The 13,567-nt window shown below is 53.2% G+C and overlaps 1 protein-coding gene and 1 pseudogene across 1 annotated transcript in view; one reads left to right on the plus strand and one right to left on the minus strand.

Annotated features, from left to right (window-relative positions):
- Positions 1–13,567, minus strand: part of ZFAT (zinc finger and AT-hook domain containing) — a 188,897-nt gene that overhangs the window by 101,629 nt on the left and 73,701 nt on the right. The window contains exons 6-7 of the mRNA XM_059395207.1: positions 9,942–11,389; positions 8,907–9,139 (exon numbers count right to left, since the gene is read on the minus strand). Coding sequence (XP_059251190.1) covers positions 8,907–9,139; positions 9,942–11,389 — 1,681 coding nt within the window. The remainder of the gene's footprint in view (positions 1–8,906; positions 9,140–9,941; positions 11,390–13,567) is intronic.
- On the plus strand, positions 6,330–6,729 carry LOC132013291 (peptidyl-prolyl cis-trans isomerase NIMA-interacting 4-like; annotated as a pseudogene).

Below are 13,567 nucleotides of genomic sequence, written 5' to 3' on the forward strand. Positions count from 1 at the left end.
CTGTGGCTCCATCAGTTAAGCGTCTGCCTTCGGCTCAGGTCATGATCTCCAGGTCCTGGGATCGAGTCCTGCATTGGGCTCCCTGCTCAGTGCGGAGTCTGCTTCTCCCTTTCCCTCTGCCTCTCCCCTCCACTCGTGCGCTCCTCTCACATGAATAATAAATAAAATCTTTCAAAATACCATGTAAGGAAGAAATTATACCAATTCTCTACAATTCCTTTTAAAAAACAGAAACAGAATAATTAAACTTCCTAACTCATTCTACAAAGGCCAGCATTACCCTAATACCCAAAACAGACATTATAGGAAAAGTAAATTACAGGCCAGTATCTCTCATGAACAGAGATGCAAAAATCCTCAGCAAAAAATTAGCACATCGAGCCCAACAACGTGTAAAAAGAACCAAACAACGCAACCAAATGGGATGTATCCCTGGTGGTCAGGCTGATTCAATGCTCTAAAACCAAAGAATAAATCTATCACACTGACAGAATAAGAAGTAAAAACCCCATGCTCATATCAACAGAAATGTAAGAAGAGTTTGGTAAAATTCAACATCCATTCATGATAAACAATCTCAGTAAACAAGAAGAGGCGAGAACGTCCTCAACTTGATGGAGATTATCTAAAAAACAAAGCTAACATCATACTTAATGCTGAGAAGCTAGAAGTTTTCCCACTAAGATCAGACACAAATCAAGGACCTGTTAACTAGGTGAAAGAAGCCAAATGGGAAAAGGCTCCAAACTGTATGACTCCAACTCTATGACGTTCTGGAAAAAGCCAAACCATGGAGACAGCGGAAGGATCCAGAGTGGCCAGAATGTAGGGGGAAGAGAGGGATGACCAGGGGAGCGAGGAGGATTTTAGGACACTGAAACTCTTCTCCAATGACAATAATGGCGGACACGAGTCTTTATACGTCTGTCCACACCCACGGAACGTACAACACCAAGATGACCCCGAGTGTAAACTCGACTCTGGGTGCTCATCATGTGTCAGTGTCCACCTGTGGTCTGGGACATCAGGAGTGGGGTAGGTTGTGCCTGTCTAGGGACAGCGAAATCTCTGTACCTTCTGGTCCATCTGCAGCGAACCTAAAAGATAAAGCTTATCAAGAGACAACACACATAAAGAGCTTGTTAGCATAGAGCCTGGACTCTAGGGAGCCCTCAACAAATCTGAGAGATGCTGCTAAATGGCTGTGGCCTTGTTAATGCAGCTTGGCCTCAGATAACAGACCCCCTGCGGGCTAGTGCACGCCGGGAATCTCCGGGAAGGGGGGTCTCCATGAGCACCCTCCGAAGCCCCTTGTAGATTAGTTGCTGCTGTTGCGGAACATCTCCAGAACGGGGGTTCCCTGAAGCACACTTAGGAGAATGGTACTTGGTATTCAAAAACAAAAACAACACCTAGCAACAGTCCCTCTGAACCATCAGTCCACCTACACATCCCACAAAACGTCTGGGTTCCAAGAGATTCCTGCCGAGCTCAGGCGTGCAGGGGTCCGGGCGGCTCTCGTGACACCGTCCTGAGCTGTGGCTCAGCCAGTGCCACAGACTTCCAGCCAGGCTACGCTGGGGGCTCACGCCTTCTCAAGGTGCTCCCGTCACTGTCCTCCGCTGCCCGACCCTTCCCGCTCACCCCATCACTGCCTGAACCTGCACACAGGAACTCGTGCCCACAGACCATTTCTGAAAGACGCCCTGGGCCTGGTGGGCGTCCTGGAGGAGGCCTCTCACCACCCCCACTTGCCCCCAGTGCCCTCATCAGCAGAGATGATGGAGGCGTTCAGCAGGGCTTTGAAGGAGTTTACAGTCATCTCCCCTCAGTCCTTGCTATTTGATTTTTTTTCTTTTAATCTCCGGTAGTCTGAAAGCAATTTATCTTAGAGCTTATCAGGGCCCTCATTTCTTGATGCCTTTGAAGACCGTCAGAAGGACACGGGCGGTGGGACACAGCGGTGGGAGGAGGGGGCGCTCTGAGGACTCATTTATTTTTTTTTCCCCAAGCCTCAGTTCCGTACCGGAGATGAAAACCCAACCTGCCACAGCAAACTTAAATAAAACAAGCGGTTGTGAGAAGAGTTCCTGGCAGAGGCGGAGAGCACAAAGCCGCACAGTAATGACAGTGAGGGAGCCCAGCCCGCCAAGTTTGTTTGTGCCCCGTGGAAATGGCCTTCAAAGCAACAAAGGACTAAGGACCCTGTGAAAGAAGAAAGGTGTCAGCAGGAGTCTGTGGCCACAGTGTGGGGGTGGGCGTGGCCCAGGGCCCAAGCTCGGGCCCCCCGCTCTCACGTCTGGGTGGACTCCGCCTTGGTCTTCAGCTGGAGGTCAGGGGCCTTGGCCCCCAAAGCAACTGGGAGTTCTCAAGTCTGAAATTAGCAGTGGGTGGAGAATACCAAGCCTGCCCCCAGCCACCAAGTGTATGACCTCTCCCGTAAGTACCACTCCTATAAGAAACGTGATGTCAAGTTTAAAACAGAGGGTGGGAGATCCCACTCTGAACCAGCTCCCAGGAATAAAAGCATGGTCATGGGGGCCAAGGGCCCTGCTATGCACCAGGCATTGCCCCGAGGACAGAAGTACGGGACACTGCCTGCCCTCCAGCAGCCGTGAGCTACTGCAAGCTGCCACCACACAGAGGCAGAGAAGGGGACACTGAATTGGGACTGATGTGAACAGGCTAGAAAAAAAGCCTGCTGCCCCCGCCACACACACACACACACACACACACACACACACACACCCAAAAAAAAGCCTGCTGCCCCCGCCACACACACACACACACACACACACACACACCCCAAACATGCTCCCTTTGGGATTTGAATGCAAGGATCCCACCGTCCGCTGAAAGCAGCGTTGTTCTGCCAGGTGACCCCCTTCAAGCCTAGACCCCGGCCTTGCTCACGGGAAGCTGCATTTTAGACACAGGAAACTCTGGGAGCCCGAGGCCTGGGGAACTGTGGACACGCACCCAGACAGGGCCACAGAGAAACCAACTGATCTGTGACCACTGAGGGGAAAAAAAGACGAATCTGTCAATTTCTAGAAAGCTACCGGAGGTAGCTCCCTCTACTTTATGCTTTGCTGGCAACATGTTACTTTACCTCCAAAAAGTACGAATAAGAGGTTTTAACTGTGTGTACGCTTGTAGCCAAAAACAGAGCTCACAGTTTTCAAAGGCAGGGATCAAGAGGGAATCTGAAATGTGTGCTGAGAGGCCATGCCGCCCTGGACGGCTGGGTGCTGCCTCCACGCCCCGCTACCACCACCGCCCCCACTACTCAGGAGGAGGACGAGCTGGCTCAGACCGGCCGCTCCCCTGCGCACCTGGACCTGCACCGAGTCCCTCACAAACACCATCTCACTAAATTCCCACAACAACCGAACAACCCAGAGGCGCTTCACAGACCAGGTATCAGAGAAGTCAGGAAAGGAAGCCATACCCTATGAGTGGTCGAGTTAGCAGGTGACACCAAAACATGTCCTGTCCCCACGGTGGGCTTGTGACAGCCACAAGTACCCTCAGATCGGCTGGTTACCCGTGAGGTCTTCTTAGAAGGAACACAAGCTGGAGAGAAAGGGAAAAGACTGACCTATCGTGAACATCCACCTGACGGTCCATTTCTTACCATTTCACGTTATCTATCAGGAGGAACCTAAGGGCAGACTCCCCGGTCCCCCTCGAATTACAATGGAGGCATGAGCTCAGCGCCCTCTCAGCCCCACGTGATTCTCATTCAGGACGTCATGAATCACATCAGCTGGGTCAGTACCAAAAACTTCGTTTAGAGGGACCCACAGGAGGTCATTTGACACTGCCGTCTGGGACACACAAGCACCTACACTGATACGGAAACATACGGAAACATGGAAACGGGGGCACCCGAGTGGCTCAGTTGGTTAAACATCTGACTCTTGGTTTCGGCTTGGGTCTTCATCCCGGGGTCATGGATCGAGCCCCGCACTGGGCTCTGCATGGGGTGTGGAGTCGCTTGAGAGTCTCGCTCTCCCTTTGCCTCTGCCTCTCCCCAGACCAAGCCCGCTCTTTCTCTCTCTCTAAAATAAATCTTGAAACATGGAAACAAAGGTCTCAGAAAACAATACTTAACCTCAGGAAGAGGTGTCTAATGCTAGTAATTTCTATTTTATTCTATGGCATTTCATTTTTTAAGAGGCACTTACTAGCTGTGACCAACTAAACTGTTTCACAACTAAACCAGTTCATGGATCGTGACCCGCAGACCGCAGAAGCGGATCTGGGTATGCCACTCAATTTCTAATTTATATGTCACGACCTTGAGAGGCCAGAGATGGTACCCAGTTTTCATATTACAAATGAGAAAGTGGAGACTCGGCAAATGCCCAAGATCAGGGAGGTGGACATGGCTCTGAGCTACAGCCCACCAGAGCCCAAAGCCCCGGCATTTCACATGGTCTTCCCGTCTCCCCCGCACCAACTCTGCGCAATGCTGTAAAAAAGGGGGCCTGCTCCAGCAACAGCATGAATGACTGCCCTCGGCTGGCTCTCCACTTTTCCTTGATGCTAACGCAGCCTGGACTGTAAGTCACACCCCCTAGATCCTCAGGAGAGGGATGTAGGGGAGAGACTGTATTGAGTGAACTCACGCCTTATGACCACTGAGCACATCGTTAGCAAAGAGAAGGTTAAGAGTCACAGAAATAAACAACTCAGCCAAATTATCCCAGGGCCCTACCGCAACTAGACTGGACCTGGAGGGAGACCTATTTGGGATGGGGCAGGGATTCAATTTAAAACTTCCTTTGTTTTGCACTGCATGGGAATTGGAGTTGAGGACAGGCAAGTGTTGGATGAAATGTGAAAGTCCAACCAGACTTTCCACACACCTGGCCCATCTCTCGGGGGGAAAAATAAGGGAACCAAGCCCCAGGCCAAGGCCAAGGTCACAACAGCACCTCTTTTCCAAGTCAGGCGGACCCTGCCCTGACCAGAGTCCTCAGCTCAGCACCTTTACAACACGAAGGTCATTCGATTCTCTCGTGGGACCCTCACCACAAGCCTGAGAAAACAGGGTATTTACTGACTCTGCCATTATTTAGTAATTGCACGATTTCCTTCATACAAAGTCCCTAGCCAGGCCAACCCATGGAACTAGAAAGCAGATTAGCGACTGCCTAGGGCTCGGGGAGGGGTAAGGAGGCAATGTTAGCTAACGGAAGATCTCCCCACCGGGTCAACATTTCCTTGGTAACTTCGGCTTCATTCCAGAAATAAATTACAGGCTCAAAAGACAAATGTTGTCTAAACTCGAAATACTGGAACCCGCTTCCATAAATGCCATCTAAGTACATCAGCAACAGAGTCCGCGTGCTTCATGGGAACGTTTTCAATATCCTGGTGTGAATACAAAAGGCTTCCGCTTGGGGTGTGCTGCCTACCCTCCTGCGAGCTCCCCACCCCCACAACGCCTCTCCCTAGGCAAGTCCTATTCACCAAGCTCAGGACCCCTCCTCCAGGCAGCCCTCCCTTCCCTTCACCTTGACCTCTCCGGGGCAGTGTGAGAGGAGAAGGGCAAGTGTGCTGGCCTCACTTACCTCCCTCATTGCTGTACTTCCCTCTGTTTCTCGCCGCCCACCCTCCCCCTGGAAACAGCCCCCTGGAGGCAGCCGGGGGTCAGACCCATGTCTGAAACCACCATGCCCTGCGCGCAGAGGATGGCAGCTCTCGCCTGCACTGGCAAGCTCTCGCCTGCACTGGCACCAGAGCACATTCACCTTTAAAAGTGCCTCCAATGGAAGAAATGCAAACATCAAGGAGGGAAATCACACAACAACAACCTCTAAGAAAACGTGAGTGTTGATGAGAAGCAGGACACCCTGTTTTTACGAAACCCACAGAGTCACACTGCCTTGTTCCTGCTCCTCTCTTGCGGGAATTCTCGGGGACGTTTCATTAGTGTAGCACGAGACACAGCACGGAAAGCATCCACGCAGCCTCTGCTCTCACGGGACAAAGTCGACTCGAGCACGTTCCTTCCAACAGGGCACAGGTGTCCAAGAGACTCGCCAGAAGGGCGTGGCTGACGGTCTGCCCTGACCACAGTGTGACCGGGGACGAGCCACCTCGTGCCTGCACTGAGGCGAAGGAAATACTCCCACCTCCCAGAGGTGGTATGAGAATTAAGACGGGGGACCAGGACCGCAAGAGGAGAACCAACTGTGTCACCACCGTCCCCCCGTCCCCAGCATGTCTTCTTAAGTGTCGACATGCAGACACAACCACAGAAAGTTGAGAGGAGAAACGTCTTTAAATGCCGCTTTTAGAGGGCTCTGCCGCAAGCTCCGAAGATGCCGCCCAAGGGAAAAAGTGGTTCCGGGAAAGGGGGAGAAGGGGGAGCAGCCTCTGGGAGTGACAGTTCTGACAAGAAAGCTCAGGGTCCCAAAGGTAGTGGCAGTGCGGTAAAGGTCAGACACATTCTGTGTGAAAAACATGGGAAAATCATGGAAGCCATGGAAAAGTTAAAGGCTGGGAGGAGATTCAATGAAGTGGCCACACAGTATAGTGAAGCTAAAGCCAGGCAAGGGGGCGACTTGGGTCGGAGGACCGGAGGTTCCATGGTGACCATTTCAAGAAGCAGCATTTGCCTTGCCTGTAAGTGGCCTGGATGAGCCTGTGTTTACAGACCCACCAGTTAAGACAAAATTCGGATATCATGTTATTATGGTTGAAGGGAGAAAATAAAACTGTACAAAAGACTGAAAAAATAAATAAACGCCGCTTTTACCAAGATAAATGAAAGCATGTGAAACTGGGTCTTAAGGTCTTAGGATGCATCCCCAACAGGCCCTGATGACCATGAGGACCAGGGATGTGGCCAGGAGGCCGAGCATCAGCACCCAGACACAAGAAAATGCATGCACTCGACCTAGGTCCCTCTGACACACGCGAGGGGCACGGAAAACAGGTGTGGCAGAACACGGTCCCGCACACTGAAGGGCTCTGACAACTCCCTCTTCCATGTCAGCCTTCAGCCTCTGTTCCCAAGTCTCCCGACACAGAGCGGCACACCCCCAGATGGTAAGTGGAATAAATGAGAGTGATTCTAATAGTCAGCGGCACACGATGCTTACTCCATGTCAGGCATCGCTCTGAGACATCTACGAATATTCTCTCCCCTCACCCTCCCAAGGGGGGGTAAACTGAGGCACGGGGCAGTTACATGACGCGTCCTGAAGTCAGGTGCATGGCAAATGGGAGAGCGAGAACTAAAACCCACAGCGGGATTCCTGGTCCTAAATGCCACACCCCAAGTCTGCTCCCAGCATCCTCTCCCCATGTTGGTCTCCCTCCCTCTTGCCCTTATATACTTTTCTAGCAAAGTCATCGTAATGATTTCTGCCGCCACAGTTTCCCCTGCCAGAGACAATACTGGAAGCACTACCAATCCAGCAATTCTGTAAGGCAATGGGAAGAGCCAGTCTTGGTGGCCTACTCAGAGAGAGAGAAACACGTGTGACAGGCAGCAGTGGGCACAGGGTCGACAATACAATCACTGAGCCGGGTTCTTGCCAGAACATTCCACTCTATCCTCCCAGGACCACAGGAGATCTATACACATAGATAAACATACACTGTGTCTGCAACCATGTATCAAACATGTGCACACACATGTACATGGGTCTGTGCATGTATGTGCAGATATACGGCATGTCTATGTAGTAGACAAACATATAGTTTTAAATATGTATTTCATACAGAAGGCTGCCAAGTCTCAGAAAGGGCAAGTGACTTGCCCCGATATCCACAGCCCGTGCAAGTGCTAGAGTCGCTATCGGGGGGCATCCAACCCCGAAGCACGGGTCCTGACCCTCCCCACCGCACCTCCAACACTCCAACTCCACCCATTAGCAACAGAAAGTGCCACAACGTGAGTGATTTCCGTGCCAGAACACAGCTGAAGTATGCCAAGTTTCCAAAGCCTCCTTCTGTGCTGTGGTATGAAAAGGAACACCATTAAGGCAGAACGGCACCTGGGGCCGGGGTGGGAGGGAGGCCTCCTTCAGAACCTGCACAAGGCTCAAATCACACTCGGGTGTCGGCCCCTTGAGTAACGTGAGAATTTGTAAGAATAAACATTCATTCACTATGTTACATCACCTTCCACCAAAGAATTAAACAAGTTTTATCCGTATGAATATTAACAGCCTCTTGGATTAAATTATCATTTTTTTTTTAATAAAAATGCTTTGCAGTCAATGTCTCGCAGACGGACGACAACCACCGCCCCCCGAGGATGACAGCGGCCGTCACCGTTTACCGCGCTCTCCCGGCGAACCCCACACCGCCTGCCGCTGCCCATGCCCCACCCAACGGAGCCTCTCCACTGCCAGCGGCAGCGCGTGTTCCTCCTAGCACCTCTGTCACTGATAACACTCTACAACATCGTTTAAGAAATCCTCGCTTTAGAGGCACCTGGGTGGCTCAATGGGTTAAAGCTCTGCCTTCGGCTCAGGTCATGATCCCAGGGTCCTGGGATCGAGCCCCGCATCGGGCTCTCTGCTCAGCGAGGAGCCTGCTTTCCCTTCTCTCTCTGCCTGCCTCTCGGTCTACTTGTGATCTCTGTCAAATCAATAAATAAAATATTTTTTAAAAAGACAGAGAGAAAGAAAGAAATCCCTGCTTTATTTCTGCTCTGCAGGCTTCTGTAGTTTCTCTCTGATGCTGAGAAATCTGCACAGGGAGGAAGTTTGTTCACCCGAACCATTCTGCGACCTCTGAGACCATGCCTGCGTAGGGAATCCCAGGGGAAGCGTTCTGGGAGGCGCAGCGCCTGCTCACGCGCCGGTGCAGGAAGCAGGTCAGCGCCCCCGGCACCAAGCGGAGAGAGCGCCGCGCTCCGGCGTGGCCGTGCTACTCACCAGCTCCGTGTGGACCTTCAGGTGGGCCTGCAGCTTGTATTTGTCGGGAGTGTTGTAGTCGCAGCCGTCGGTGGGACACTTCAGCAAGATGTTACTGTGTTTCTGAATGACATGGCGCTTAAGGCAGTTTTTGGTGATGGAGGAATAATGGCACTGGGAGCAATGGTACAGGTGTTCCCGCGTGTGGGTGCGCACGTGCATGTCAAAGTGCACCTGGTACCAAAAAAGTTTGCCTAAAAAAACATCGTCACATGAGAACCAGGCAATCTCTTTTATATTGAATTTTATTTTAATTCTCCCGTTACGATTTTTTTTCTACTCTTCTATAAGCTCCCTCTCCAGCCTGTTCAGGTCACCTTCTCACCTTCCTCACATCTGTCTGCAAGTCACCTTCCAAAGGCAGGAGGCTGTAGACCTAAAGGGTGCTGCTACGTCTGCATGACATCAGAGCTGGGAGAGGGGGAACCAGTGTTTTCTGAGGACCAACAGGAGTGCCCAGGATGGCTGTGCGCCTGTGTAGTCAGAGCCTCTATGCTCTACGGACACCCGGGCCAGAGCGGGGCCTCCTACGTCTGGGGCCACCGGCTCTCTGGGAGACTCAGAGGCCAGGCCTGCACCATGAGCCAGAAGGGCTCTATTTGGAGTTCCCGACAGAGAGCCATACAGACGGCATGGCCACAGCTGAAGCTACACTTTACACCTGTCGTGAGCCAGGAGAACAATTCTCCTTTGGTCCCGTCCAGCAGAGGTCGTGCAATAAACCACTGCACGTGTGGGACCACACAGCGTGGCTGACTGTCCAGTCCCCCTGGCTGCCCCCAAGAGGCTCCACGTGGGAAACCGGTAACGCAGGAGGCCACCTGTTGCTATCTACAGATGACAAAGGGTAGCTCATTTAGAAGCGGCGCTTTGCAAAGAGACACGAGCTCGAATCAATCACGAGGGGACCCAAAACAAGCCAGGGAGGGCTGGTGCGGCCAGGGCTGCCAGGGCTGGAGCTCAAGCGGCTACATGCCCCGCTCTGCCTCTCCTTACCACAGTATTCACACTCTAGGTCCCCGTACACCTTCCGGATCCTCTCACACAAGCCGGTGTTCATCTGTCTCTTCTGCAAACCGTCCAGGATCTTCATGAATGCGCTGATGCCAGCCCGGTGCTCAGAGGCAGGTGTGCAAGAATCAGACGGGGGCAGGGCCAGGTCCCCTCCACCTGCTCCCAGAGCAGGGTCTGAGGCCTCATCTGGGTTTGACCTGAGGCACCTATCAGGGTCTGGTCCCTCGGGGGCGGGTGCAGCTGCTTCCTGCCCCACCCTCGGGGGGCTCTCGGCACCCTGCGTGTCCTGGTTTGTTTCTGCACTTCTGGCCTCCGACAGCAGCAGTGGGACTTCTGGGCCCCGAGTCTGGGACGAGGCTCCGCACGGGGTACCCACGGTCTCCTCCGGAGCAGCACAAGCCTCGGCAGAGGAGGGATCATTCTTCAGCAAAAACCCATCGGAAACCACCGAGTGGGAATGAAGGTCTGCAGCGTCCACAGCGGCTTCCAGCTCGCAGGATGGCAGGACAGCACTCTCGGCCTGGCGGGCGGCTAAAGGCACTGATGGGACAGGTTCCTCCACAGGGGCTTCCGGCTCCTTCCGTACCTCCCCAGGCTGTGTGTCTCCCGGGCCAGCCGCCCCCTTGGGCTCAGTCACCCCCTGGAACACCAACTCCTCCTCCGCCAGTGGCTGGCCCCCCAGGGCTTCGGGCTGGATGTCCCCGCCAGGCTCCAGGAGGCAGAAGCTCTGGTTGATGGAGCTGGTGAAGACCCCGGTCTCCTGCACGGCCCCATGCGCCTCGCGGATGTGGGCGCGCAGCCGGATGGAGCTGACGAACTTCTTGAGGCATATGGCACAGACGTACACGAAGGGGTGCTTCCTGACGTGCAGCTCCAGCGCCTGGTACTTGGTGGCCCCGTGGCCACAGAGCTCGCAGGCAAAGGGCCACTTGTCCCCGTGCACCAGCATGTGGCGGTCACGGTCCAGCTCGTTCTTGAACTTGCGCTCGCAGATGTGGCAGTCATAAAGCAGCTGCCGCTTGCCCTCCCTGGTCATGAGGCAGAGCTCGTCCAGGGCCTCCTTGACCTTCTTGTCCTGCGGGTCGTGCGCGTCTCGGATGTGCTTGATGAGGTTCTTGACGTCCGAGTACTTCTTCTTGCAGAAGCGGCAGTGCTGCTTGATCTTCTTGTGCACGCGCTCGATGTGCACCTTGAGGTGCCCCTTGCTCAGGCAGGTGAAGGAGCAGTAGTCGCAGGCGAACTTCTCGCCGGTGTGCTTGCGCAGGTGCACGTTGAGGTTGGCCTTGATGGCGCTGGCGTAGCTGCACTGCGGGCACTTGTAGGGCTTCTCGTTGGTGTGGATCCTCAGGTGGGCCTGCAGAGAGTGCTTGAACTTGAAGACCTTGTTGCAGTACTCACACGTGAAGATCTTGAGCTGCGTGGGCCCGAGCCTAGAAACAGACGACACCGTTACCACTGGGATGCCGCACCTCCCTAAGGACCTCGGGTTCCTTCTTAGGGACCAAACACCAAAGGCTCACGGTCAACTAAATGGCCCTGAGCAGGACTGCAGGGCCGAGTGTGGGTCCCTGCTCTCAGGGTCTGCCCGGCTGGGGGAGAGAAGACAGGTGAGCACGTGGCTGCATGCCCGCGTGGCCAGTGTGGCCAGGAACACGCGTGGGGGACAAAGAGAAAGAGACATTCAACCTGTACTGGGCAGGTGGGCAATGCTGAAGGAGCTGAGTCAAGGCTTGCAGGAAAAGAAGAGGGAGGCAAGAGGAGAGAGAGAGGGAGGAGGGAGGCGTCATTCACAATGTGCACAACAACCCGCTGTGCCCCAAAGCTGACCCGGACGTAGTCCGGCTATATGACCAGATGTCACCGAATGACTCCGATGGCTCCGTCAGACCAGATGCGATCTGCTCGGGTCTGTTCCACTGCTGCAACGATCCACACGTGCCTGCTCCTTCAACGAGCTGTCGGGGGGATCCCGCCGCCCTTTGCTGCCACTCATCAGTGAAAGACCCGCATCCCCATGTCCTCCCAGGGCAAGTGAACTGGCCTGTCTGACTGGGGACCCGGCCATGGTGTGCTGAGCTCCGTGTCTGCCCTTCTGGCAAGCAGTGAGCAGAGGTGGGGGCACGTGCTCAGCTAGGCAGACATGCGTGGGTCTGGCCAGCAGCAGTCAAGGACTTTGGGGCGGGTGGGGCATGTGTTGATGTGCACCCCGCCACGTCCCCCACAACGTCATCAGTAACCGAGCTGATGCCCCAGTCTCCATTGTCTTCCCCCTTCCCCACCGCTAGTTCAGCACTCACACAGGGCAAAGAGGGCCACTGTTCAACTGTCGTGTGTTAACCTCGTAAGTCACTTATCAATGACTGTCCTTTGTGAGTACCTGCTGATGTGTTTCAGGCACTGTGTCAGACTTTGTGTCCATGATGGAGAATAAAAGCATGGTCTGCCTTGTGGATCCTTTCCCTTTCAATATGGCAACGTGTACGAGATGCTCGGAACAGCTCACAATTACTGAGCAGGTGGTACACCAAGCCTATGCTACGTATTTATTCCCAGCCCTATTGTTACACCCACTGTAAGAATGACAAAACAAAGTCTCTGTCCGAGGTTGTACAATGGGTAAGCAGTGAAGCCAGGACTGGACCCCAAGTGGACTGAGCCTCTAGAGCCTGCACATAGCTCCTCATCCTCTCTAAGGCCTGTAAACATCACGCCCGCCACTGCCCTCCCTGGTGTGACCGCACGCAGGGAGAAGGCCCCCTGTACAGGGCTTCCAGTGCCCCAGTACAGCCCTGCCTTGTTTCTGGAATCAGAGAATGACCGTCCCCAAAGTACTGCAGCAGGCAGCAGGGACAGGAATCAGCAGATAGGCCAGTGAGGCTTCGCTCCTCTGTAACTGCTCCCTCTGGACGTATGTCCAGGTTGTCCACGAAGGTCCTGGAAACACTGATCATCACTTAGCACGGTTAATCAGACACCATTAAGCTGTATCCTCCATAACTGCAAAGTCTATATTTACGGAACTATCCATACAACTGTATTTGATCAACACGGGTTACTTTGTCTTTAAATTAAAAATACTTAAATCGATTGTAGTTCATAAACACCAGAGGGTACCGTTCACATAATGTAATTAAAATATTCAAATCTGAAAGTCAGTACTATGCCTGCATGCTAAACCCAAGGCTAATTTCAGGAAACTAATTTGGATCTTTCTCAAATGACAAAGAAACCCAGAAGGTGATAGATTTCACTGGTATAAAGAAGAGTGGAGAAAGAAACTCTGGATTCAGAATGTTAATTAAATAAACAAATCACGGTATTTTCTCCTCTAATGCAAGATCTAAATGGTCTTAGGAGAATCTTTTGCTCTCATGTATTTTTTTTTGTATCATTATGCAAATACCTGATATAGCCCACGGTACCCTGTTTCTCGCCAAGGATAACAAATGTGAGGAAGACGCTGAGCAGCCTGCGCCGGGCCGTCAGGTGCCAGCCCGGCTCGCGATGACTGTGAACTGAGCGCAGCGTCCACAGGACTGCTGTGTCGTGTCACTCCGGGAGCTCCCCTGCAGGGAGAGAGCCACTCTTGCCCCTGCATTTTAGAAAGT

Source organism: Mustela nigripes, chromosome 3 (assembly GCF_022355385.1).
Source record: "Mustela nigripes isolate SB6536 chromosome 3, MUSNIG.SB6536, whole genome shotgun sequence".
Classification (NCBI taxonomy): Eukaryota; Metazoa; Chordata; class Mammalia; order Carnivora; family Mustelidae; genus Mustela; species Mustela nigripes.